Below are 27498 nucleotides of genomic sequence, written 5' to 3' on the forward strand. Positions count from 1 at the left end.
TTTACTTTACGTCACTATAATTTTGATTGGCGCCGCGTGTTGTGATCAGCCAAAGAAATTGCTTTGTTGTGATGTTACGACAATAAATTGGCTTTACTGTCGTTATTTAAAGATAACGGTCTTCAGGTGTATTTTTTCTCTTGCCGTGTTATTTCCTTTGTTTCAAAGGCAGCTTTTTCATCTCGTTTACCCTACTCATGTAGCTGAATTTAACAGTGCAGAGGAAGCCATCAATTCCGCTAAGAAGTCCAGTGAGTTTAACAATATTTTAATCAATGTACTTTCTTAAATATTACCTAAACTTTAGAGCAGTGCATTCACAACGGGCAGCCCAAGAAACCGGTGACAACGGCAACAAGACTGTCACCTCGAAATATTCATTTTTTTTAACAATTCACGAGGCTGACATATCTTTGTAAAGGTCACGCAAGATCTCTGTGCATTTACAATGGATCGCTTGCTTGTGATACCCATATTCCACTCAAGTAAATCTCCAACAAACTCGCGTTCACTGAAATTACCTCGCGGCTATTCAAACATGCAACAAGTGGACAAAACGGTGGAGACACTTACTCCTTTTCAGGAATGTTAGGAGCCCACCCCCCATCCTTAATCTTACTATCCCTCCCTCCTAACAACGTAATTTTTTTATCGCCAAGACTTACTTTTTCAGTTACCAAGATATTGAATGAGGGAGGGGGTGGGGAATGCAAGTGGAAAATGTGACCTAAAGATGAGCTTTTCATAATTGTGGTCTTTCCGTCTCAACTACTTTTGTCGCTCAGTGTGTGTCTTTTTCATAAGAAGTGTGTCAATTACCAAAGAGAGAAACTAGGCTGGTATCATTAATCAGCGCTCAACTCTGGGAACGTTTTCCAGAAAGCTTTTCAATTTGGATTACATTTTACGTTGTTTTGCAGAGAGCTGCAAAGAAAATATATTAAATATTTACAGTTTTGTAACGTTCCCATTGCCGCTTTCCGAGCTGGACACTTGGGCGGATATGTGTTTTGGAGAACTAAATTTGTATGATTTGTTGACTAATAAGAAAAGACCAGAGAATTAATTAAATTAACACTCACAAACTCCTGCAAGAAACAACTTACACCGTTAACCAATCAGAAGGTAAAGCAAATTCGTGTAGCCGATCTCAACAGAGGCGGGAAAATGCTTTAAAGAGATTTGATTGGTTCTGGTCTGTCATCTTATTGTGTGACACGAACTTAGCTGACCAATTACCTTGCAAGGCAACTTCTACAATCAATGATCCAGAATTCCTAGTTATGAACTCTTGTTGTTGCCCACTTCAAGTTAAACCAGGGGCTCGTTTTTGAATCGAAATGTTCGTTTCCCTTGGCTGCGATAGCTTAATTTGAACCGAAAATAGTTGAAAGTAGCCTTGCAATGTAACATCGTATATCTCCTTTGTAGGCCGCAAAATAACAAAATGCTGCAAAGGTGAGCTGTATTTTGTTCTTCACACTTGTAACCATTGAACAGGGTTTGCGCACTGGCCTTGTGCAACGCGACCTGGGACCGATCCCCTTTCTGGGTCTTTGTGTATGGGATTTCTCCAGGTACTCTCGTCGAAACCCAACATTTGATTTACTTTGCTTTCAGTTGATTTATAGTCCCTCAATTGGAGGAGGACACTTTGCCCTTTGTTATATGAAATTGAGACTGTATAATTACGTAACCAGACGGATTATGAAACATTTTTTGTTAGTTCTTGTTTTTGCTTTCTTCACCTTCCTGTTTTACTTTATCCGAAACATAGAAGTTTTTACCTCGAAGTCTCTCCAACCTGAACGCGTTCGCTCTCTTTTCGTTTGTTTAGGAGTCCAACAGAATGAGAAAAAACCGACGTCGAAATCCAGGTCAGGAAATACGGGGAAGTTACCTGTTTGGAAACCGTCTTTTCCTTATTCAAATGTACCCAGCGCTCAAACAGAAGAGCCCTTTGTTTCGCCAGCCATTAACCCGTTCAATCCCAACATCGAAACGTACATTCTCTTAACTAGTACCATAGATGTCTTTATTGGGTAGTCACGAGAATTTGGTGTTATATTATATCAAGATCACACTTTAATCTTCATTCTCAATACCTGACTGACATTTCATTGAAATTGAGGACAATTTACTTGCTGATCACTCCTTGGAGTCAGAAGGTCTAAAGCCCGCCGCACACTTGAGGAAAGAGCTGAGCAAACTGCCTCGCGGGGCGGTTTGCTCAGCCATTTCCTCACGTGTGCGGGAAAATTGCGGCGAGAAATTCGCCTCGCGAGGCCGTGAGCATAAAATCAAACATGTTTGATATTTTTGGCCTCGCGAGACAAATTCCTCGGTGTGTGCCGCCATCGTGAGAATCAAGCTGAGCTTGGTTTAATCAAGCATCCAATAAAAAAACATGGCATACTCACGTGACTCCAGTGGTTCAAGACGGTGTCGAAGGAAGAAATTACGACGACATAACTGAAGTCACGTGACAATGTCATCTATTTTTATTGGATGCTTGATTGACCAAGCGCAACGCGATTTTCACGATGGCCGCACACAATGAGGAATTTGCCTCGCAAGGCGAAAAATATCAAACATGTTTGATTTTTTCCTGACGGCCTCGCGAGGCGAATTTCTCATCAAAAATTCCCCGCACACGTGAGAAAACGGCTGAGCAAACCACCTCGCGAGGCAGTTTGCTCAGCTCTTTCCTCATCGTGTGCGGCGGGCTTAAGACTCTGGTTGGCGTTAGTGACGTCATCTATACCGTTATCATAGTGATACTTCGTGTGACGTCACTAACTGTTGTTAATGTCGAACCAGAGGTTTATTGGCTGTTGAAACAATAGAAAGATTTAGCATCGCGTTAAAGAAAAAAGGGAAACAGCAAACTTCAAGCTGCTGCTTGTCGAAAAAGCACGAAAATTCTTTTATTATAAGATCTTCTAACTTGTCTCTCTTTTAGAGAAGTTTTTCGATATCTTTTTATAACGGGCAAAAAATGAGCCAGAATTGACATTCCAAACGACAGCATCACATATTTTATTTTTCAGACGGAGCTCATGATAAGGGGCAACCGTTTATAGACGAAGTGCTGAAAAAGAGGTAAATCTTTGTTTTCACCTTTTCGCTGCGGTTGCATACCTTCCTGAAAAGTTTCCTCAATTAGCTTGTGTACAGGATTTGGTGTCTCTGTGGCGCACGGGAAAGAGTGGGAATGGGGCGAGCCAGTGTCAAATTGTTACTGTGCTTGCGCTCTTTGTGTCTTTATGCAGGCTTTCGCGAAAGCGCCATTGAATCGAGAGTTGACACGAGAATGTACTAAAGACTTGCCATTTTAACCCCAAAACGCACGTTCTTATCTGCGAGTCTTTCGCCAAAGCTATAGACCCTTTGAATAAATGGCGCCCAAATTTGAGTAACAATACTGTATACATCCTTAGCCTCGTGCTTATGTTTCAAGACAAAAGATTTTTCTCATGAATGTGAGGCTAAGGATGTATCAAGTATTGTGCTTCAAATTTGGGCGCCATTTATGCAAATAGTCTATGTATAAACGCATGGGCTAATTTCTCTCACTCATGATTCCTTTTGTTCATTTTAGGAAATCTAACCAAGGAGGCAAGAACGCGGAAAGTGACAAACCGATAGAAATAATAGAACTTTCAGACTGAACGTTTATTTTTTGTGGCAAACATGAAACTGGCAGTCGATCCCAATCGTCGACAAAACTTTTTAACGCCATGGCGCCCAGCTTTCTGCAACAACGGACATCCATCCAGAAAAAAAAGGCAAAATATTGGAGGGTTCGCAAGGGGCTCATTTTTCAAGCATACGATGTTTAATTACGAACTGAAGACACTGACAAAACGTCAGCTTTTATAATGTAAAGGCTGCTGCCAGAAAAAAACAAAACAAAGATGAGTAAACGAAGGCGATGTGCATAGGAAAGTTGCATGGTTCTTCGAAGAGGAAACAAAAAAGTACCATCAGAAGGTTCTGATGAGCAAAAGATGGTCCTGAAATGGAAGAAAGCAATTGAAATGAAAATCAACCTTTTTATTTTTAAAAAAAAATTTAATACACGTCACTATTTTTCAGAATACGTACCAGTTCTTTTAATGTACCACTGTCTAAAATACAAGGCAGGCTCGCTTTTTTCTGGCTGGTAAATTAAACTTTCGAGAAAAAGAGGAAGACACTGACATCATCACAGTGGTAGCGATGATCGTTTATGTCAAATCCAGTTCAGCTCGTGGCTCGTTTTCTAGTATTGAAATCATTTTCGGCGTTTTTTTTTTTTTGCAACAATTAATTGTTTTTAAAACTGTTCTTCAATTTCTTGTTTCCCGAATCATTTTTTGGCTTTGTCTTCCCTTGACGATCTAAAAAGCAGAACACGTTTTGAAATACATTAAAAAATAACAGCTATAACTGAACAAAAAGCAATGGTTGTAATCACGAAAAGGGATGACAACCAAATTAAACAAGAAAATAAGAAATTAACGAAAAGTGATAATAAGAGACTGGCAGCGTTTGTTTATATCCTGTGCATTTTTGGTGGCCTGCAGGAATCTCAGAAACCTTGGTGCTTCATGTAAGAAGCAAACGTGTGATCCCTTAAGACAGTGATAATAAATTAAATATTCGTAATCAAATGCGAAGAAATTTGGAGTTAATGCAAACTCCGATGGCCTTGACAAGGCCAAGTATGCTGACCGATTGGAAGCCGGCTTATGTCTTTTGTGAAATGAACAACGGTCGTAATATCACTTCAATATCCTTTCTCGTCCAGCCACGCGCTTATCTTGTTCGATTCACGTGCTAGCCACTTGCAATTGAGGCGAATGGTCTCTAGCGATTGCTGGATGGTTCTCTCAGCTGAAGGGATGGATTGTTTGGCGAAAAATTCCTGAAAGACAATCGAAAAACAAGCATTTCTTAGTTTGGTGGCCGGCTTTTTCAATCGCGATATCGTCAAGTACGTACGGCCGCATATTCATAAGATTCTGTTTCGATACGAAACGACAGCGAGGGATACCACTCCTCCCTAGATAATACATTGGTCCATCGCAGGTACCCCCTTAAGTTTATCGCCGTGCCGTTCCTGTTTAAGGACGTTCGCGCTAAGTGTTTGTGCGCAACGTTACTACGCAGGTAACGCGACTGTAATATGTCACGCATTACTTCGAGCCTCAGTGAAGTTGTGGTTTTAAAAAAATTGCAAAAACCGTGGACGATAAGTCTTGCACAGCGTTGGATCAGAGAAGATCGTGATCAGTCAAAATTGATTTTAAAATATTTATGAAAGTCAAGTAGACAACTGCACGACTGGTATTTGCGTTGTTTTATCTGTCGCTGTCGTGCACTAGTCTACTTGACTTTCATAAGTATTTTTCAAGCATTAATGAAAATAACATGGCCACAAAAACGCCGGGGAAAAAATTCCAGGCCGGCAAAAGAATGGCACATTTATTTCCTAATCATCATGAAACGTTAAGGAGAAGTGAGCGGGAGGGTGGAAAAGCTCTGGAAAAGGTAGCTGATCGAGTAGTTGCTGAAAGTTTGGAAACTCGAGGCCGAGCCGTTGCGTAAATTTAATGGGGCCGGGGTTTTTTTTAATGTTTTTATTACCCTACGAACTTAAGTTCAAAATTAATGCATATTTTTGAAGTTCTTTTCCTTTACTTTCGTGAAAATAGAGCAGAATTGTATTTTCGTTCTCGTCCGCTTGAATAGTGCGGACCTGCGGGAAACAGCCAGCGATTAAATTTCACAAAAACCACACTCCAGAAGATGAGCATGACGGCAACGGCGAGATATTATACAAAAGACTAACCACATGAGGATGACGCCTGCTTGAAACTTCGTTGCTATGCCCGAGAAAGTTTTTTTTTCATAAAAACCTTTCATCCCTTTCCAACCCTTTTGGGGTGTAGGGATGGCGCAGTGGTGAGAGCACTCGCCTCCCGCCAATGTGGCCCAGGTTCGATTCCCAGACTCGGCGTCATATGTGGGTTGAGTTTGTTGGTTCTCTACTCTGCACCGAGAGGTTTTTCACCGGGTACTCCGGTTTCCCCTCTCCTCAAAAACTAACCTGCGATCAGGCGTTTCCAAAAACCAAAATTTGATTTGATTTGCGTTGTTAATTTCAATTTACAGTATCACCGATTAGTGCTCTACGGCGCTGGAAGATTTTTTTATCCCTTAACGATCGATCCTGTCTTGGGTTCCAGTCCTTCCCCGACATGTCACGCAAAAACGTGACAAACGAAATTTTCCAAGAGCTTTGCAACATGACATCGATTTTACTCGTTTAGATCATCGGTGACCCCTATTTTTTTAATCATGAATCACTTACTTTATTTATTATCTACAAAATACGATAAAATGAAAACATTCCCACCGTAAGAAGTTATCTTTTGTTTAATTTTCTTTCCTCGTGCCATCGAATTCCGGAATTCTCCGAAACAAAGTCGGTGATTCCCCAATTTTTTTCGTTTTTGGATTAAGTACTTTGCGACCTAACTCGAGGCGAGAAATGGAGAAAATTTCCCCGTAGGAAGATTTTGGCGCGAACGTCCTTAAAATGAGAATCGCCGTCAAGGTCTTTAGCCCTTCATCATTTCTCAGCACTTATCCAAGAATATTATTTTTGTTGCGAACCTTTCTCCTTGAAAGTCGATGTTCCTGAGTGGAAAATCAACATACCTACGAACGAGGATGGGAGCGGAATGGATGCAATACATGGTTGATGTCACAAACTATTTTGCACTGTGACAGTTTATGAATAAAACTAGGCAAAGGAATTTGTAGGGAGTTAGATCCGAGTTCCTGCATTCCTGCATCAACAGCGAGTCTCCTATTCAGCTTACCTCCACTTCTTTGGCGGCTTCTTCGGATGCAAACATATCTGTCGTCGACTGCAACGGTTAAAAAAGATAGTGTACATATATACCTTTCTAACCCCGGTGCACATTTAACCCTTTCGCCCATAAGAGATCAAGCGGACAGGTGATGAGAATAAACAAATTAATCACGTAAGGGTTTTTGCTTAAATATATCATCAACTTACCATAACTGACAATAAGAGGATTGTATTGAAGTCAGCAAAGAGAATTAACATTTAGATCTTAAGTGAAAAGGTTAATCATCATCGCTCGAGATGGCAACTATCGTCTTTGGAGAGCTGCCCAACTTATCCTCAATACATGCCCGACGTTTTGTAAGTGTAAGCAAGAGAAAATGAGGGGACAGAGAGGGAGGCTCCCGGTCCAGCCCTTGAGATATGTCATGTCCACGAAAGTTATTTTTAGACGAGCGGAAGTCTTTGTTCTAGCGGAAGTCCGTCTTCCGAGACGTCCGCAAGCAGGTGAACCTCGCTCTGATGTTTGAAAGAAAAGCAAAGATTTAATGTAATGGCGGACGAAGTGGACTTAACGTTTGTCGATGACTGCATGGAGACGTCTCGGAAGACAGACTTCCGCTCGTCTAAAAATAACTTTCGTGGACATGACACATCCCGGCTAACGCCCTGAGCCTCCCTCTCTGTCCCCTCATTTTCTCTTGGTGTAAGTGAATAGGGCTTGTTAGGAAGTAGCGATGGCGCTGTAGTGAGATCAGCTGCCTCCCATCAATGTACCCGTCCCGGGTAGAACTCTGTTGAAACATCTCGCCCTCCGCTCAACCATCAATGACCACATATCATTTCCAAACGGTGGAAAGCTCTTCGTACACATTCATCATGCCGCGGTCTGTTTCTTTATTATCCCACGGCCTCGCTCACAACAAGAATGACACGTCACAAATCGGGGTGCTCCAAATGGTCACGTGAGTACGTCGAAATTCAAATGCGATCGATCATTTTTTTCGGGGTGCAAACAGTTTAGTGATTTCGGTAGTGATAGAGCGATCTGTTGTACATCCTAATAAATACATAAATAAATAAATACATAACCCTTTCTTTTGTAACTCATGGCCGTACTAGGCTTAGTCATTCCTTCAACTTAAAAATCCCTATTTGCAAAACCTCTGCATTTCAAGGTTGATATTTTACAAGAATTGTTAAGTTATAGAATCTTATTTGTAAATCTGTGCCTAAAAGTAGCTTTTCCAGTATCGATGTTTTTAAAAACTTTTCTGATGAGCCTTTTGCGAACAACATTTGACGTGGGATGCACGTGCACTTGCTCACTTGTAAGATCGTGCGCTTGCCACCGCCCATAGCACATATGCTGACATGATTTGTGTAATTTTTTAGCACTTTTAACTGAATTTTCTATTTGGGCGGCACCACTTTTCTTTATACAATATTTGTGTAATAGGGTTTGCCACGACCCCTAGAGGTTTAGGCAGAGAAAATAAGGCAGATTACCTTGATAAGGCGGGACAGCAAAAACCCTCCTTCGTAACGATTGTACAGTTCTTCCCAGTTATCCTTGACGAATTTCCACGCCATTTCACGCCCCTCGACGCTAAAACAGCACAAACAAAACAAAGCTGAACACACCAATAGCGATAGTTCACTTGACGTCGGTCATTGTTATTAATGTGCCGACCTGGCCCGAGTTGCTCGAAGCATGGTTAGCGGTAACCAGCGTTAAATACCATGGAAACCTGTAGGTTTGATACCTCTTAACCAACGGTTAGCGATAACCAAGCTTCGAGAAACTGGTCCCAGGCGTTTACTGGCAGTTGAAACAATGACTTCTTTTGTTCGGTGGTTGGTAATTTGAATATCAAAAGAAATTGAACGTCAACGTTTGTAAACAATGGACAATTTTAGCAATTGCGCAGGAAAGCCTGAAAAATTAGGGACTTCAACGGGGTTTGAACCCGTGACCTCGCGATACCGGTGCGACGCTCTAACCAACTGAGCTATGAAGCCACTGATGTTGAGGGCTGGTCATTTGCGGGTTCTAATGTTCCCGTGATGAATGAATCGACGATGAAATGATATATGAAATGAACCCGGGTTTGAACCCGTGACCTCGCGATTGCTAAAATTGCGTTCGTAACTGATGATCACTTCTGTTGACTTTTAAGTGAGAACTCAGTTACATAAATCTGTGAAAGGATATGCGCACGATGCGAGTACACGACGACGCCAAAAGGGGGCTACTAAGCACCAATTCTTCGCGCGGGATCTGGGTAGCTCATTTGGCAAGTTCCTTGCGTTTTGTTTATTGTTTTGATTTGTCAGTCTGTTGCTCTTACGAGGGAGTATAGCATTTTCACAGCTCCGAAACGTTTTCGCCGAATGTGACGCTATTTGTTTAAACTGAACATTACAGACCAATCAGGATTCACTGTAGTTTTATGATCAATAACTTTCCCGTACACTTGTTAGTCTTAAAAAATCGACATTAAATGGGGTTGTAATCGACCGGATTGGATAAATATAACGTGGATTTGTGTTTTCATCTGCTCTTGAACACGAAGACGCACCATGAAAGGCGGGGTGCCTTAGGTACATGAAAATGATTTTTCAATCAACCGTGGACACAACCCAGCTCTGTGATAATTTGTGGAATGAAAAAGCCCCTTATGGCAGTGTCCATAATATGTCATAATGATACTATCTGTTAAATTCCCAGTCCCTTTTTCTCGCCCTCGAAAACTTTTTAGGGCTTCTGTTTGTGTTGCTGTTTGTTGATCACCATGTTGGATAATTAATCAGTTGTGCTTGAATGAATTTGAAAAACAGCAGTGCGCGAAGCTACCCCTTTTATAGTGTGTCTTCGAGTTTAAGTCTCCCTGGGAATAGCGATAGAAAATCCTCCGCAAAGGTCTCGCTGAGAAATCGTTATTCGCGGTGCTGACCAAAAGAATCGCGACCTCTGTTGTCAATGATTCGTTCACGCTACTGACCTGCAAGTGACACCCGCAATTACGAACACTGTGTCCTGGGAACGAACCTCATCCTAAAATAAAAGACATTAATCTATGTAGAATCAAGAAAAGTGCGAAATTCAAGCGACTGGAGAACGACTACAACTATAGGTTTCTCCTTTGAGCTCACGCATTATGGTTAAAAGTGAGCAAGTTTAGGTATTGCGTCGGCTCAGAACCAGATCGGATAACATCCACCGAACACAACGTATATTCTCAACCTTTACGGGACTGAGTACACAAATGGAAATAGCTGGGTAACAGATACAGAGCTGAAAAGACAGACATTCAGTTCGGATAGAAACAAGATTTGCCACAGATTTGGAGTATTTAGGTCAAAGCACAGATTGGCATCTTTTTTGTTTTCGTCTTCAAACTTATTCCAGGAAAGAAATCAGTGAATTCCATGTTTACAATTTTACAGCAAAGGCAATTGTTTCAGTCGATATAAAATGAGGAAATTCATTATCAGTCGACATACCGGCAAGCCATGGAGGGGTTTATTTACTAAATACTATCTTTCACAAAGCCTAGTCAAGTGGTAGGTACGTCATGTGCGGAGGCCCAAGCAGTCCTATTGTGAGATCTAATGGCAGTATTCTGCAATAATCTTTTAAGTGTGACAGCGCTATGGACCTCTTTCATAATGGCGGCCAAATGAAATATTCTTCTGTTTTAATGCTAATAAGCCTTGCTAGCCTCACTACGACGAGGAAATTGTTTCAAAATGAAGCCAGTAGGTCTAATTAATACAAAAGAATGTAAAGGTGGTCGCCATTTATGAAAGTGGTCTATAGCTACCACCGACAATTGTGTTCCTATGCATGGCGAACTAGCCATCCATCACTGACCAAAATTCCGAAGGAAAACAATTTCTTGCTGATAAAAGCACTTACCGACATGGAAAAATCTAACACTTTTTTAATGAGTTCAGGTTGTGAAACTGCTCCCATAGTCCTCATCAACCGAACCTTCTCTTCGTGCAAATCAGCTTCTCTGAACAGCTTCATCATGGCATCCAGTGTGGCAGCATCACCATGTCTTAGGACAGTGCCGTACACCGCTGAACGCAAGTCTGCTGGGATCGTGGACTCACCCTTACAGTGAGCTTGAAATCTCTTCCTGCCCTCAGTCACGATGTCTTGACGGCCAAATTTGCCTAAGCAAGCTATTATTAGTCCTCGAAGGAGAGCGTCCAGATGTCCTAACAGAGCGAAACAAATAAGGATGCCCACTTACCAATTGTTGTTGCACATTTTCGCCGTCAAGTCATGTGATTTCGCGTAACATTTCGCAAACAAAAACTTGCGGATCCAAATTTTAATTTGCCATTTGTTCAAAAGACAAATTCAAATTCAAATTCACAGCACAAAAACCCCTGACGACAGACAGCACACCTCCAGAGATGTGCTTCAGCACCCGTATAATTTCTGGCACGGGTGCCTTATATGCCTTTTGTTTGTTGATTACACACAAAAATTAGGATCAGTAAACACTAGTGGTAATTACCTTGATTCTGTAAAGATTGAAGAAATTTACTGTGCCATGCCAGATTTTTGTGCTAGTGTAAAGCAGGCTTACGACCCATGCAAGGAATCAGTTCGGATTTCTCGTCAAATCGGTTTCGACCAAACTTACTGCTTTGATTGGGTTACGATTCCTAAGTGGTGAAACCAAAGTGCACAGAATACTGGCCCTCATTTCGGCCTTAAGATAAACTATATTTGCAGTTCATTGCGGTCTTTCGAACTATCTTGTGAAGCGCTTTGAGTCAAGGCCGTGTGAGCAGTTAATTGACACAGCGCTACATCACTTCCCTGTATTTATGTACTTGCTACTAAAACAAATGCTGACATTTATTTTACTCGTTAGTTTTGTCTTTACAGCCTCTCGCTCCATATTATTTCTACATTGGAAGTTGACGGCGACCAGGCAATATAAGTTTTTTTTCGTACGCAAACTTGTATCCGCACAAACATTTTCCCCAAGGATTTCTACAACCCGTCATGTTAAGCCGAGAGGACACTGGGGATAACGTGCCCTTCACTTGTCACCAGGCCCCAGCCCCATTTTCCTTTCAAGATACGCAATTTTCGTCGCATTTAGACATAAAAATGTTTTCAACATTTAGCTTTTCGTTAAAGATTAAAAGATTGTGGCGATATTTCGAGACAAGCGCACTGTGAAGTACATGTAATAGAGGTGCTTTTTCTTACCCTTTTGGCAGGCATTTCACCATTGTTGAAAAGAGGATCTCCAATAAACGAAAGGATTCATTATCGGATAATGACTCATGCATACTCGGAAAAAACCGAGTGCTCTTGAACAGGAGTCGAACCCTTGAGCTTCATGTTACAAGTAGATTGCAAGGACAAACATGTCCCTTCTCCCACCAAGAGAGCAGCACTCAAAATATTTTCTCGAATATTCCCGAATCATTGTCGACACATCAGTCTCTTATCTTACCTTCTCCTTGCATGGGATCCCAGCCAAGCTTGTTCATGATTGGCCCATAAAGCTCAATACAGAAAGCCTTGAAGCTCCGATAGCAGTCCGAGTACTGAAGGATGGATCCTATGACGGCCATGTTACCTATGAGGTCATTCCACACGGTGTAATTTGTTTCATTCCTAAACGCTTCGATCACCTTAAGGACGTCGGGGCCTGGTACTAGACCTGCGCGGCACTAAAAAAAAAGGGACAAATCAGAAGAACCACAGGAGAGGAGAATTGAAAAGACGCCATCAGCGAGCGAAAGCTCTGGCCAACATAGTCTCATTGCTCATCCACACCAATTAAAATTAAATATGGGAATTAAATCTTCGAAGACAAATGCCTCGGGAACGTTTCATTTAAAATTTAAAGTTAAACAACTCAACAAGAGCAAACATCAACCGGGGGCCAGTTGTTCGAAGCCTGGTTAGCGCTAGCCGTTGGTTAAGAGGAATCAAAACCTATAGGTTTCCATGGAATTTAATGCTGGTTAGCGCTAACCAGGCTTCGAGGAACCCGGGCTAGGTTTTTGTGCAAGAAATTTCCGAGAGTTTTCAGAGAATTAATTTCAGCGGTCCTCGTTCACATACCAAAGCAAAGAGATCACTCTGCAGTCCCAGTCGGTCTCTTGGTGGAAGACTGGAATCCAAAATGGCTGGCAGAAGAAGCTCCAACATGGCGGACGAGTACTGCACTCGATAGAAACCAACTTGGCCTGGATTTAACTGTAATACACAGGGAAACCAACTATTTAGAGTGGTTTTGGACTGAATGACGTAATCACGAGACGGTCATTATTGCTACGCTTAGTGATTGCCTCAAATATCTCCTGCTACTTTTTCAACCAATCACTAAAAGGCAAAACCAATGACCTGCCCTTGCGAATTCTCCCGCGCATAATTGCATAATTGCTTCTTATTCTGATTGGTTCATCCCGCGCTCTTTGCGCTAATTGATATTAGAGCGGTTTTCATTTTGGCCAATCAAAAAGGACGGGGACAATCCAGTAAACCAATCAAAACTCGAAGTAATTACACGTAGCCGACTCAAAGCGCGGGAAAATGTGCATGCGCGAGCCACGACTGGTTTCGGTTCCACTTCTGATTGGTTGAAAAACTGGCGTGAGAACTTTGAACCAATCACTGAGTGAAGTAATGCAAAACCAAAGTAATTCACTTATTACTTTCGACACTCAATTGAAAACCATTCTATGCATTAAATTCACCACTTCAATCAGTGGCTTCTCAAGGCCAACGAAACAAACACGGGATCTCCGATTCTCGAGGCAAGCGCCCTGATCACTCAGTCACGCTGTCTTCCTAACTTGAATGAAGTTTTCTTCGACGCTTGATTGGAAAATCCACTGCTAACGCTTATGTTTAGAAATGCACGTAATTAGATGCACTCTCAAACTTCGTGTCCCTTTAATGTAAGCACTTGTTATCTATTTCCAACAAGAAGGTAAATGTAAGAGTTAGCATTAGTTTTTGGTGAGGGTAAATGCGGCTGTTTATCCTTACTCGAGGACTGGGGAATTGGACACTTTGCGACGTTGATTGTCTGTTTTCCCAGAAACGACTGTGATGGTCCAACACATATCGTGCATTTTACCTTTCCCAGCACTCTAACCAATTTGGGGAAAAGATGAAGAGGACATCCAATAGGCCATTTCCGAATTCATGTCTGCCCCTCTTCAAAGCAAGTGTAAATGCGACGTTTTTCTTAGTTTTCATTCATAGAGCGAGTTTTCATGGAGTGTCGTAAACCCAAAACCAAAGTAATTACCATGGCCAAGGTGTTGTGGTCTGTCTTCTGTGATGTATCATGGTTGGGAGTGTAAATGCTCGGAGAAATTAGCTACACCAAGCTACTCTAAAAATCCGAGGGTAAATAAAGATATATGATATATGAGACAATCCAGTAAACCAATCAAAACTCGAAGTAACTACACGTACACAAAATGGCGCGAGAACTCTGAACCAATCACTGAGTGAAGTAATGCAAAATAACAATTGAAAACCCCTCTATGTAAAGTAGAACTTTTTACCATCACAAAAATCTCGCACTTAAGGAGGCTCAAACCAACTGAACATTTTTGCTTGCGATCAAAATCGCCGCCATCGGCGAAAAATATCGCCTAGTGTTTCGCCGGCTTGAGGAGGCTCAAACCGGTTTCAACAGTTAGGAGGGAATGTCTCATTACAAGGATTAACTCTACAGCACTGTTTCATCAACAACTGCTTAACAAGATGCACATTGTAATGTGACGTAACACATTACCATGGTAACAAAAGAGCCATATAAAAACACCCTATATTTTGCCTTTAACACAAAGTATAGGGCGGTTTTACATGGTTCTTTTGTTGTCATGGTAATTTCGTCGCTCCGTGTTACGGGTCCGATGACAGCGAATTTCCACTCTACTTCTGTTCCCAGGCGCCTTCTCTTTCATCTGTCCACTGTGCGTCGCTGTTGTCCACCATTTTAATTTTTGATAAAATCGTAAGGTCTTATTTGTTGAATCCTTCAGCAATTCGCTGCGACGGAAAAAATCGCAGAAGCGGGCACATCAGGCGAATTTAATCGCCGATATCTGGCATGCTACAATCATGGACAAAACTTGTTGAGACACACGAAAATCACCAACCATTTTCCCCCTTGGTGTAAATTCTCCTCTCCCCCCTCGTGAAAGGTAGCCTCCCCTTCCCCCTTTTTCAATGTTGGAAACAAATAAACATCCACGAGGCGTTTTCCAACATTGTTTGGGTGACTTCAGATGAAAACGGTGTTTTCATTCAAATACAAATACTATTGTTAGTTTCAAAGCGTTAGTTTTGGTAAAACTAGGCGATTTTCGCCGATCGCAGGAATCGGCGAACAAAATCGGCTACAGTGTGTCGCTGACTTTAGGCTCGCTTTGAAGAGGAGGCAGATAGATATGAACCCGGAGATGGTCTGTTACGTGCATTTCTGGACATAAGTGATTAGAAACCACTCGATTGCTTGAAAATCTATCTTTCCTGAGCTCCCACCTTGATCCACTGATCCGGACGAACGTTATTCACTGTTATCGTGCAGGAAGTCTGATTCATCAAAGTATTGGCCACACTTCCCGACGGATTAACAGCGGACGAAATGCCAACAGGGACTTGCCAATGATACGAGCCTGGTGCATGTAATGAAAACAAAGACAACAAAAAATCAAAATAATATATATAATAATTTAGCCAAGCCTAAAAGCGGAGCTCCCGTTTCTAACCCCAGAAAGCAATATACAAGGGAACCCAACGAGTAAAATAAGCGGAAAGCCTTTGAAAGACATTTCTAGGCTCCTTGTGATGTACAAAGACTGTCTAAAGACAGGTGTTTTTATCACCTAGGAGAATTTGATCTGTTCGGATATCTTAGCTGAAATGTGAAGTGTCCGAGAATTTTAGGTAACGATATTTTCATTTCAGAAATTGCTAGCTGAACGTTACCCTCTAAGAACTTCTAACCGAACCATTTGCTCATCCGAAACTGCCAAGTGACCTTTTTCAGTGCCAAAAATTGCTGTTTGAGATTTTTACGAAAATCGCACGTTCCGAGCTCATCAAACCGCTTTTCGTAGTCTTATCTGGCGAAATGTACTGCAATCTAACATAAATTTACACGGGCGTCGAGAGTTCGGCTATGTTTGACGAAATAGACAATGATGACAAAAAAACTCGCCAATGACGTCTGCTGTACGTGGTGCGCAATTGACGAAATATGCTAGAATCTCTGTCAACACGGAATTGCAAACGTTTCCAGGCATTGTTCGTTTTTTTAGCAAGTTTTACAAAATATGTGAGGCCTGAAAGCTGACGGTTGTAAATAAGTGTTTTGCCTCTCGCTCTATCTCTTTCAGCTTTACGGTGTTCTTCATTGAAATTTTCTCTTCTTCTTCTTCCTCGGCTCCTCTCGAGGCTTTCTTCGCTTAAATTTCCTGCTCTTTATCCCGTTGCTCGTCACTAATATGACTTCCCGCCAGAAAAACGCGGGTTGCCAAATGCAACGCTGACACGCGATTTCCCACCAAGGGAAATTTCCCGAACACACCCGTCCCCAGAGGCTGTCCTGCCTCCCCACCTCCACCCTGAGAGTCTGTACGGGCGGACGGGCGTAAGCTGACGTCATAACCAAAATAGATTTCTCAAAAAATCTTACCCATGGTGCTCCGATAGCGCGCTTCGCGCGCCTGGGCACCGCCATAATAAAACAAAGATGAACCTTTGTCACGGATCAACTGATTAATTAAGCATGGCAGTGCTGTCTAACATTTATATCTGCTCTTTTCACTTCAGCCTAATCGTTAAAAAGTTAATGAGAGAGATCACGACAAAATATATAAAATGAATGAAGGGGTATTTTCTAAAGAAACTGTGGTGCTGCGTCGGTGGGGAAGTAGTATACAAAAATTTGGTTTTATCAACGGAGTTGATAATGCAAATTGGCCACCGAGGGGCGAATCTCTGTACGGTGGCCAATTTACATCATCAACTCCGTTGATAAAACCAAATTTTCGTAAAATATATAAAAGCCGAGGCAGCTGATTTTTGAGCCGCTCCCCACTTATCGATCGAGTAGAGACTTTCTGGAGAGCATTTAAAATTCACAAAGACAAATACTATTATTATGTAAGCGTTTTGTTGCAGGTCTCTTATATCACCTTCTTTCCATTTTACGACGTTACCGCAAAAAAGTTCTTACGGGCGGAATTCTTAACGCAAAGAAGTTCTGGGGGTTTCAACTTCTAACGGCAAGGAAGTTTTTGCGGCTGGCAGGATTCAGGCGCAAGCGTTCCGCGAAGAAGTTGCTAGTTTGCGAACGCAAAAAGAAATTCTTGCACGTGTATTATTTTTGAGCTGTGCTGTAGCATTTACAATGGCGAACCAGAGGCGAGCCTCTGCACAATCCTATTCAGCCCCAACGTGAATATTGCATCTGAATTGGGAAATAAAGTCTTACAAAGTAGGTACATACTGAATCTAATGACCGACCGACATTCTGTGGTAGCCTTTTTTGGCAATGGGAAGTTCCTAATGATTTCTGAGTAGTTTGGTAGTTCCAGTCTTTAATGGGGACAAGAAAAAGTGTAATTACAAATGAACAGCTTAACTTTCCATGAGCCCCAACACGGGAGTAAAAACTACCCAGGATTGACCAGAAACAATCCATAGGCGAACATCGGATTTTTCTCCGAAATTATTTGACGAGTCTTGCCTCGTTTTGAAAACGAGGTTCAAGTGATCTTGGACAGAGACTGGACTTACCTAATACAATTCAAAAATACAAATTATTGTAATTAATATTATTGGTGGCCTAATCTTTTCAGTTTATCGAAATCTCGCAAAAAAGATACCTTTCGCAAAATTTTGAAACTAGTCGAGCGTGGCTGAAAGGTAGAACAAAAGGATGACAAATATTCCGTGAACACAAACATTGCTTTACCTTGACTAGCCCCATCAGCAAAGAACTTGCTCTGTGAAATGGTGACTTCCCTTGAATCGCCTTTCTGTTACACGATCAAACAATTAGATATGATTTTACTCACTTTACTCGGCAAAGTAGAAACAAATTTCCTTGATCATAGAGGTTAAGATTAAAAGCCTGCATTTCTTGTTTTATTACAGTTACAGTTGTGCCTTTTAACAAGTTGTATTTGGTTGCGCGCAAATACATTTGTTGTACTTTGATGGTATTTGTAAATCTAATCGTTCACCGTTTTCTTTTCATCTGCACAAACTCCGGTGTATAAAGCTGCACCCTACCCGCACTCAAGTTTGTGAAAAATTAATAAATTCTTTCTGAACACAAGTGGGTCGCCCATCTTTTAATCACTACTCTCTACAGAAGTATGTAAAGCCTTCCAGTAGCTTCTAAGTTTGGCATTTATGACATTTGGAAAGGAAACAAATGGCTACGATGACCGCAGGAACAGAGCTATTAAGGAGACTGAGTCAGAGATTACACACTAGCTGTTAAGGGTTGTTGCTATGGAGAAGATCGATGTACCTGTTCTGCAGAGACAGATAACACAGGGAATCCCATTTGCTTTGTCCAGGTTTCCATGACTTCAGCGACAGGTTTGGAGCTGGCATGAGACAGACTTGCCCAAAGATCCTCTATAATGCAAAATGCCAGAAAGAACAAAAATTACCAGTTACCTTAGGAAAAAGCTTCGTCTTGTTCCTAGACTCACCTTTCCTGAGTTGTAAAGGTATTTTTACCAGTAAAAATTTCGTTAGTACCATTTGCGAGATTGTGTCACGGCAGAGCAGTTCATTTTGTGTAGTTTTACCATTTAGCCAATATCAAATCTACCACAATACCCTTTGTTTATCCCTCCACAATTTTGTACAAGCATTGTTTTTATTTTCTCTAGGAACCATTATAAGTCCCAAGAGAAAAAAAAAACAATGCTTATACAAAATTTGGGAGAAACAAACAGAGTATTATGGTATTTTTTTATATTGGCCAATTACTCGCCCCAGTACTAGCTATGCAACATAACCTTAACCCAGAAATTACTTTTAAACAGCACAAATCAAAGCAGTTTGTCACAAAAAAATGTTTGTTTCAAGATCATTCAAACAGTAATATAAGTTACAAACAACAGAGATAAACTTTGAAAAACTCTTAGGCTGAACAGTTTTCAAAATCCCAAAATGTTACATCCATTTTAATCTTCTTCAACTTTCCCCATCCCTGCTTCCCTTTTTATTTGTTGTTTTGTTCAAACCTTCCTTGGGTGTTTAAAGTAGGTAGTTATCTTTATCTTTTGCTTGATTTGGTTGCCGCTTCCCAGTCAATAAATTTTGCTAATTTCACGACGTACTGTAGCCCCTTTAAGATTTCGAAAATCATATCGATGAGCTGTGCCATATGCATGCCCTAGGCTTACCAGTTGTAGCATTGTTATACTTGAATTTATCCAAGTGATATCCTAACCCTTCTTTGAAAGCCTAAAACGTGAAGAAAAAATGGTGAAAAATTATAACACGTCTTCACGAACTGATTTTGAATAAAAATCACAATCTTTTACGGAAGTTAACACTAATTTAGCATCACCAGGCAGGAGAGGGACATTGATTGTAATATTGCAATGACCTAGACACCAGAGGGGACGACGAAGAAGGGAGAAGGCAAGGAGTAGGCACAGCTCAGATAGCTAGGGCTAGGGGGAGGGCACAGTGGTGAGAGCACTCGCCCCCAATCAATGTGGCCCAGGCTCGACTCCCATACCTGGCGTCATACATGTATGTGGGCTGAGTTTGTTAGTTCTCTACTCTGCTTCGAGAGGTTTTTCTCCGGGTACTCTGGTTTTCCCCTCTCCTCAAAAACCAATATGACTTGATATGTATTAATTTGATTTGATTTGATTTCAGAACAACCCCATAAGCTATTCAGCCTTAAACATTATCGCGTGAAAATCCAGTTCTATTTCTATTTCTATTGGCTAGTGAGTGGGCTTTGGAGCAAGAGGTCACCAGTTCGACGTTCGGTGACTTCGACGTCTGTTTCAACTTTCCTCTGTGTAGCAATACAATGTACCTTTAAATACTCGTAAAACGGAGCATTGACAGAGGGAGGGGGTAAAGGGTGCATCGTCGGCTTCCATTGATACCAGCCTCATAGCTATACTTTGCTTGACAATTTAAGAAATTGTCTCTAATAATATTATAGACACCTGAAAATTTCTGTGATGCCAGGCCAATGCTCTACCAACTGAGCTATGAATGAACACAGATGGCAGCACATCAACTTGTTGGGCTCATGTGATCCAGTGGAAAGACTCGATAATGGAATTAATGTATGTATTGAAAGTGTGGGTTATAGTCATAAGGGAGACATAATCCTCGCACTCCGCTGAAAAATTTAGGTGGTTTCAGTAAGATTCGAACCCATTCATGACCTCTGAATAACATCATGAATAAGTTGACCAATGACATCTACGACTGGAGTTCATCTACTGACGTTACACAAATCATTGACTCTGAAGATGAGTTCCGCTCAGGTTGTTGAAACGTCAGTCAATGTCATCTCAAACAGTCCTTCTCAGGACTACTCTCGCCCAGACGATCGTACTTTACTTAATGATATGACTCCTGGGTTCAAACCATTTACAATTCTATGATTGAAGGCACACAGTTGGGAGCAGGTCAATTTGTTGGCCTCATGTGTTCCAGTGAAAGGACTCAAAGAATGAAATAAATGTACATGTATTTAATCCGCACTTCAAATACATATAATTTAATTTATTACAATTTTTATGACATTCATTGCACTGCTGGTCCAAACCAACCTTTTCTCCTACATAGTCATGAAGCATTCTGATGACAGATGCTCCCTTGCTGTATGAAATTGCATCAAAAATCTCATCAATCTCCCCAGGATGTCCAACTGGGACCTAAACATGACACATTCACCAAAAAAAAAGGAAAGAACCTAGTGAGGAAATATTTTTTCAATATACTGCAGATGAAATTTGACAGTTACACTGTATAAGACTCTTTTCTGTCTTTGAACAAAGTAATATTAATAAAGTTTATTAAGTTTTGTATTACAACTCCCACATACCTCAATTGGGTGACTTGAAACCAAAAACAAACAAAAACAGCAAAGTTAGAATGTGTAATTATTACACAAAACAGTGATTTATATACATGTAGCACTGCTGTTGAAGATGGGTACCGTATTTACTCAATTAAATTCTGCAGCATTTACTAAATTTTGAGTATGTCCAATGCAGCGTTTATTCGAGGAATTTCTTTTCAAACTCATATATGATTGTATTTCTTAAATCAATGACAACAATTATGGTAGATCATTTTGTAAATAGTATTTAAAACAGAAACACATATTAAGTTACAGTGTCTCGTATTTTTGCCGAGATTATAATTGGCTATCTTGTGATCAATGTTCAGAGAATTACAATGTAAACATGTACGATACTTTTTTTTCCCCTCACAATCCTTGAATAAATGCCGCATTCTTCTGATTGGCTGCAGCTTTTATTTGAGGACTGCATTTTATGGTGTTTTTCCTTCCATCTGCAGGGTTTAATTGAGTAAAATGTGGTAATGGCAGACCACAATATCAAAACTTGTACTCAGAGCACACAGTTTTTCGGTAAAAATGTATGCTCAAAATTTTCCCAGTCAAGTGTTAAGCAAACCCATGTTTGAAATTTGATGGAAAGAGCAAGTGATTTTATTTTTAATGGCAAAAGTCCCAGTAGAACAAACAAAAATAAAGAATTAAGCCTCAACTGTGATCTGTTCTGATGTAAAGCACACAGGAAGAGTAAGATAGAGCAAGAAAGAGGGAAGTGTAAGGGAAACAGGAGATGTTGTCAAGCATTTTGCCTACTTTTGAGTGCTCTATCCACTTTCTAAGTGCTTTACAACAATCTGAGAACAGATCACAGGTGAGGCTTCTTTATTGTTGTTTGGCACTACTGGGGCTTTTTCTGAATTTTATACAGTGTTTGGATCGCTATGTCAAATGTGAAACCATCAAAAGCAAGAAAGCAGGTTCGTTCGAATTTCTACAGGCTTCAAGACGAGTGCAAGTAGTTTTTCAGTGTAAAATCTGGATCAAAAAATTATTTGTTCAGGAAAACCTGGCTGAATTTTGGCTCATGAAAACCTGAACGTTATTCAAATGACAATAATTGGAAAACAAGCTTTTTAATGCATGTGTCTGCAGGTATTTAACAAACTGCTGAGATGCATTGTGTTGTGTGATGAACCAATTAACATTCAAATTTATGGGAAGATCCCCAGAACACATCACAAGCGAGGCTTCGATCTTTATTCGTTTTATAAAATAATAAAGAATTTGTTATTTCCTCGAATATTTGGCTAAAATATTAACTTTCAAAAAACTTTATTTTCCAATATGCAATAATTAAGTAATGATGGTACAAACCTGTTATGGAGGGCATCAAGGTTCATAGCTCTAGAAAAATCAGTGGTAACAAACTGTGTCCATATGTCCCACTCAGGGAAACAGTGATCCACACAGAGGTACTCAATCCAAGATGCAAAGCCTTCATTCAACCATAAATGTGTCCACCATTCCTGGGAAGAAAATTCATACAATAAACTATTAAAGAGCTGATACAACACATACCCATGTTTGTTTTGTTAACTCTGCCTTGTGGCAAAGTATCAAGCGACTTTATAATGCTAAATTAACTCCATTGGTTGATTAGAAAACTGACATTTCACGTGTTAGCCCTTTCAAAAAATGTGTATGACATACATGTATTTGCTCTTGCAAAGGCCTAATACTCAAAATGTGATTATCCAACAGTGATTTGTTTTAAAGTTTGCCGCATTTGTAATTCAACATTATTTTATTCAATACACATCCCTAACTATATAATGCCTTTCACTCAATATTTTGAGCTTTGCTTTTCAACCAAAGAAAATGACAAGATTAAGTTTTGCACCTGCAAACGTCACAGTGTAGTTTGCTCAAGCTCCAATTTTGCTTTAATTTTTAATTTTTAATTTTAGCTATTTCAAGCCTGTTTAAACCACAGTTATTGAGAAAGAACTATAAATAACCTGAAAGGTAAGCACAAGAAAAAAAGCACAATAGGATTTCCAAGGTTATGGCAACAAAGAATCATCCAAAGGTCACTGAAAAAATATCACGTGCAAGAGCTTTAAAAACTGATTAAAAAAACTCATTAAAGCACACTGATGAGGCAATTAGCTTGTTTTTCTTGCATGCTGATGTTCTCCTGTCACAATTAGAATTAACCTTTGTTTGGACTCCATAGGGACACGCTCTTTTGTGGAACGTTTTTGAAGCCATTCGATAAACTCGCAGGTCATAATTATTCTATCGTGTCTAAAACCACTCGGCTTTGTCTCGTGGTTTGAAACCTAATAAAATACTCCTAACTCCTGCTTATTCATTAAACAGTATATCCTTTGTTGGTGATGAGAAAGGTAAAGCTTTTAAAATCTTTCTTACAACAATTAACAAGAAAATAATTATAAAGAGTTTCCCTGTGTGTTCACAGATAAAGGTCCAAGACCACCTGTCCAAGAAACATACCATGGTTATCTGTAACAAAAAAAAATGAAAAATATTAAATTACATGTAATATAGAATTGGCAAATTGAGTGAATATGATGAAAAGGAAGGCAAAACTGCAAAGTTCTAACAAGTTTGAGTTTGTGTAAGACAGTACGCTGTACTGTACTTACCAAATTTCCAAACCATTGATGAGCTAGTTCATGACCTATTAAATAAATAAAACAAACAAAAAATTATCTCCTGTACCACCACTTTAAAGCTGGGATGGCATTATAAAGTGTAGTAGCTTAAGAACAATGGCCACCCATTACTGAGTCCCAAGTTGGAATCCTAGACCTGACGACATTATGAGTTAAGTACAGTGTAATAACCTCTTACTAACCAAGTGCTAGGGCCATACTGGAGAACATTGACCCAAGGTTGTGGCAGAATTGACCGAGGGCCAATATTCCCAAGTACAAGTACTGCAGCCCCGAGCAAGTGAGGTTAGTACCCAAGGTATTAAATATGTGGCACTGTTTCTTTGAGTGATTGGACACTTCTCCACATGTACAGTGAATGTTCCATCGTAGTCTTCATCTTCAATCAGCACACTTTGAACAGTAACCTTTTACATGTAAAACTATTATTATTCTGCTTGCTACAATAACAATAATTATTGTTACACAGTACTGTTGTGGTGAAAAAATTAAATTCCCTTTTTCAAAGCTTTTTGTTTGGCTGTCTAAAAACTTTTGGTGTTTCCCTCTACTTGAATTTCCCGAGGAAGAGAAAAACTATGGAAACAGACCGTTTCCACGGTAATGGTCTGTACTATAAAATCCTGAGCTAAAACCAGCCAATCAGAGTGCTCCATTTAGCCTGAGGATTGCTTGCCATATAATAACTGTAAATAATTATTATGAAAAGTGCACAAATCTGCATTCTGCACTTTCCCAAAAGAACATTGGACCCCTGCTTACTTGGAACCATCTAGAAACAATGTATGGGAGAAAATCAAATTAAATGAAAAAAAAAAAAGAGCAACTCACCAACAACTAATCCAACCCATTGTTTAGAAGCAGCAGATGAGTTTTCTGGGTCAACAAGGAGGGCTGTTTCCCTAGAACCCCAAAAAAATCAAGGCTTAGCATAAGATGTCATACTGTAACAATGTTTGCTCAGAAGCAAAAAGCCACAACTACAGTACTGAAAATTTAGTTTACTTGGGCGTGTAAACAATGCTACACACTCTGTAACACTGTTTGGATGCTACAAGAACCCTTAGAAAGCTACAGTACAGCCCAAAAATAGTGCATGTGCAAGAAGTGGCACAAGAAGTTCTTGCACAGCAACAACACACAAGCTGGCAAAAGAATTGAAAATACTATGTTTTTGCGCTAATACTTGTTTATCTTGGTTCTTAGACAAAGTGTCTCACTGGTCTGCAACATGCTTGACAAAGTTGTTTTAATAATTATTATAATTATAATAATTCGATGCATTTTTCTCTTCCTTTTCATTGGCCGAGAGCCTACCACGTGACCTGCAAATAACTTCCGACAAATAAGGGTCTGTTCATGCATAATACCATCCATCTGTGTTTTGCTGCAAATAATATTCTGCTCATGCGTAATTGAAACCACGCTCTTGTGTGAAAATGGCAGTTTACTTTCCTGAGCTTTCAGAAAGTGATTTAATTGTTGAGAATTGTGAAAAACAAACTCCATACCTCCCAACTCTCCCGGTTTTCCCGGGAGTCTCCAAGTTTTTCATCAAATCTCCCGGTCTCCTGGTTAGAGCACCAAATCTCCCGGAAAATACCTACCGTGGTCTTTTTCAACATAATTATTTTCATTAATTTCGTTATCTTCGAGATGTCAAAAAGGAAAATAAAACAACAACTGGATTCTAGTGCTCTCATTTGAGCTGTTCGGGTGAACCAGAAAACGTAAAATTGAGCAATCAAATTGATAATAATTAAGGCTATATTTAACAAGTACCGTAATTGGTCAGAAATCAGCCAATCAAATTGCACAATACGTGGTAGAAAGTGGGTGCGGTTATGGGAACAATAGCATTATTGCTGTTCTAACCGAGAAACATCGGGAACATTCGGAAGGGCTTTGGTATTCAGATATTGTCGAAAATTACATTCTTACAATGCAAAGTTTTTTTAGATGTCTCCAGATTTTTGTACTCCGGGGGTTGGCAAGTATGAAACTTAGTCATCAAATGATAAAACAAATAATTACGGTATTTAACTGAACTTGATTAAACCAAAATATTGTGATTTGTCAGTGTCTCACAGATAAATTACCGCGTAGTTGCCTGACTGATCTGCTTGCCTCTGACAAATCACGACATTTTGCTCAACCTTGTCCACTAATAGTTGATAATAACAAATTAACTGTGTTAAACAGGAATTGCATGACCTCGTCAAGCCTGCAAACCTATGGAACTACAGTAGTATGCCAGCTACATGTACATCTAAGTACATGATTTGTACAATCCCAAGCTGCAATAGAATAATAATTACAAATTTGACAGACCTCCTTTCTATTAGTTCCTCTCACAAACAACTCCGCTCTGTCATCTTTCAAGGTTAGACTTTGACAATTTTTTTCCCAACACTTTGAACTGATGGATTACATACATGTAGGGGATACAATAGTAATTATTATGGACTGGCTAACCAAAGAAAAAGTCCAAGGGCCTCCCTGGTGTGAATGCAGCTTATTATACATGTATATGCAAAACGCGAGTTTTAAAGTCGGAAAGCCCAAAAATCCTGCGCTTCATGTTAATTCTGCAGTGTACATGTACACACGCATTGCATTGTGTGGTTCCAGAAAATATCCATACCCCCACCACGGAAGACTTTTTGATTTGCATCCCTCCTCCCCCCAGGATTTTCCGGAATTTTTTTTACTTATAAAAAAGAAAGTGAATTAGTTACGTAATTGCGGTAGAATTTTATTACAACAGTGTAAACATTAAGGTTAACTTATAGCAAAATATAACGCTTTGTTAAGCTCATTATCCAGGTAAACTTTCAGCTTGTGCGCTATCAACTTTGCAAAGCTTAAACAATTGGGTTGCAAGTCGACTGTTTCACGTTTTTGTGCGAACTTCGATGAGAACATTTCACTTGCTTAAACAACTTCGCAAACCATAGTAAATAAAACAGAAACTTACAAGGTTCCTTTGTCTACACATTTTGTCAGTTTCTTCAGGTTGATGCTTTAATATTTAGGGACCGCACATGTTGACGCGGTAGGTTTCGTGAACGTCGTCACAAAGGCGATTGTTTTACGAAGAATATTATTGACGCCAAAATAATCCATCATATTTGTAAACTTAGATATGGCGATTTATGTGCAGTCTTCAAATTTACTGACTCTCCAGCAGTCCTTCTCGCCGGTAAATGACACACAGCCTCACTGTTGCTTGCCTTTGAGCCACGGATGGAAGCGAGAGGGCGACTGTTATCGTTTTTGGCGCAATTTACTTCCTCCAATGAGTAGTCAAACTCCTGTTTTAGAATTTCCAGTTTGACATAACGAACTGAACCTCAACAATCGTTTCCCGAGGCCGCAATAAATATTGCGTTTACTCAAAGAAGAGAAAACTTGACTCCCGGTTCCTGTCCGTGGTCTAAATGCCACCCACAAAAAAGAAAATGTCGTTGCACACAAGCGTTGAGATGGTGGGAACTTGCGTCTTATAGCATTTTCAATGAGTTACTACCCCCAGTAAAACATAAATCCTATCAAAAATGTGTTTACTGCATGTGAAGGTAGCGAAAAGTGATACTCAAGTGAACGGAAGTGTTGGTTGGACGAAAAAGAGACAAACGTGGAAGTCTGGGGACGAGACTCCAGTTGAGACTGCCATTTTAAATGTTTTGAATCCGTCCCAAATGAAAGACACATTGTTCTTAGCTTCGGGAGATTGTAGCGCTAGCTAACTCAAAGAAAAACGGAAACATTGAAGCTAATAGTATTAACTTTATCTCAAAACTGACTTTTGTTTCAAAACATCGTCCGATAGTGTGTT

General features: G+C 40.1%; 1 protein-coding gene across 1 annotated transcript in view; it reads right to left on the reverse strand.

Annotated features, from left to right (window-relative positions):
- Positions 1–4035: 4035 nt before the first annotated feature.
- LOC138049533 (puromycin-sensitive aminopeptidase-like) overlaps positions 4036–27498 on the reverse strand; it is a 31001-nt gene continuing 7538 nt past the window's right edge. Inside the window, exons 8-23 of the mRNA XM_068895850.1 lie at positions 24492–24562; positions 23622–23665; positions 22336–22487; positions 20983–20995; positions 20708–20812; positions 19307–19367; positions 18418–18527; positions 17854–17917; positions 15414–15547; positions 12972–13106; positions 12355–12574; positions 10785–11092; positions 9868–9920; positions 8372–8471; positions 6873–6920; positions 4036–4909 (exon numbers count right to left, since the gene is read on the reverse strand). Of these exons, the coding sequence (XP_068751951.1) occupies positions 4772–4909; positions 6873–6920; positions 8372–8471; positions 9868–9920; positions 10785–11092; positions 12355–12574; positions 12972–13106; positions 15414–15547; positions 17854–17917; positions 18418–18527; positions 19307–19367; positions 20708–20812; positions 20983–20995; positions 22336–22487; positions 23622–23665; positions 24492–24562 (1756 nt within the window). The 3' untranslated portion in view covers positions 4036–4771. The remainder of the gene's footprint in view (positions 4910–6872; positions 6921–8371; positions 8472–9867; positions 9921–10784; positions 11093–12354; positions 12575–12971; positions 13107–15413; positions 15548–17853; positions 17918–18417; positions 18528–19306; positions 19368–20707; positions 20813–20982; positions 20996–22335; positions 22488–23621; positions 23666–24491; positions 24563–27498) is intronic.

Source organism: Montipora capricornis, chromosome 5 (assembly GCF_036669925.1).
Source record: "Montipora capricornis isolate CH-2021 chromosome 5, ASM3666992v2, whole genome shotgun sequence".
Taxonomy (NCBI): Eukaryota; Metazoa; Cnidaria; class Anthozoa; order Scleractinia; family Acroporidae; genus Montipora; species Montipora capricornis.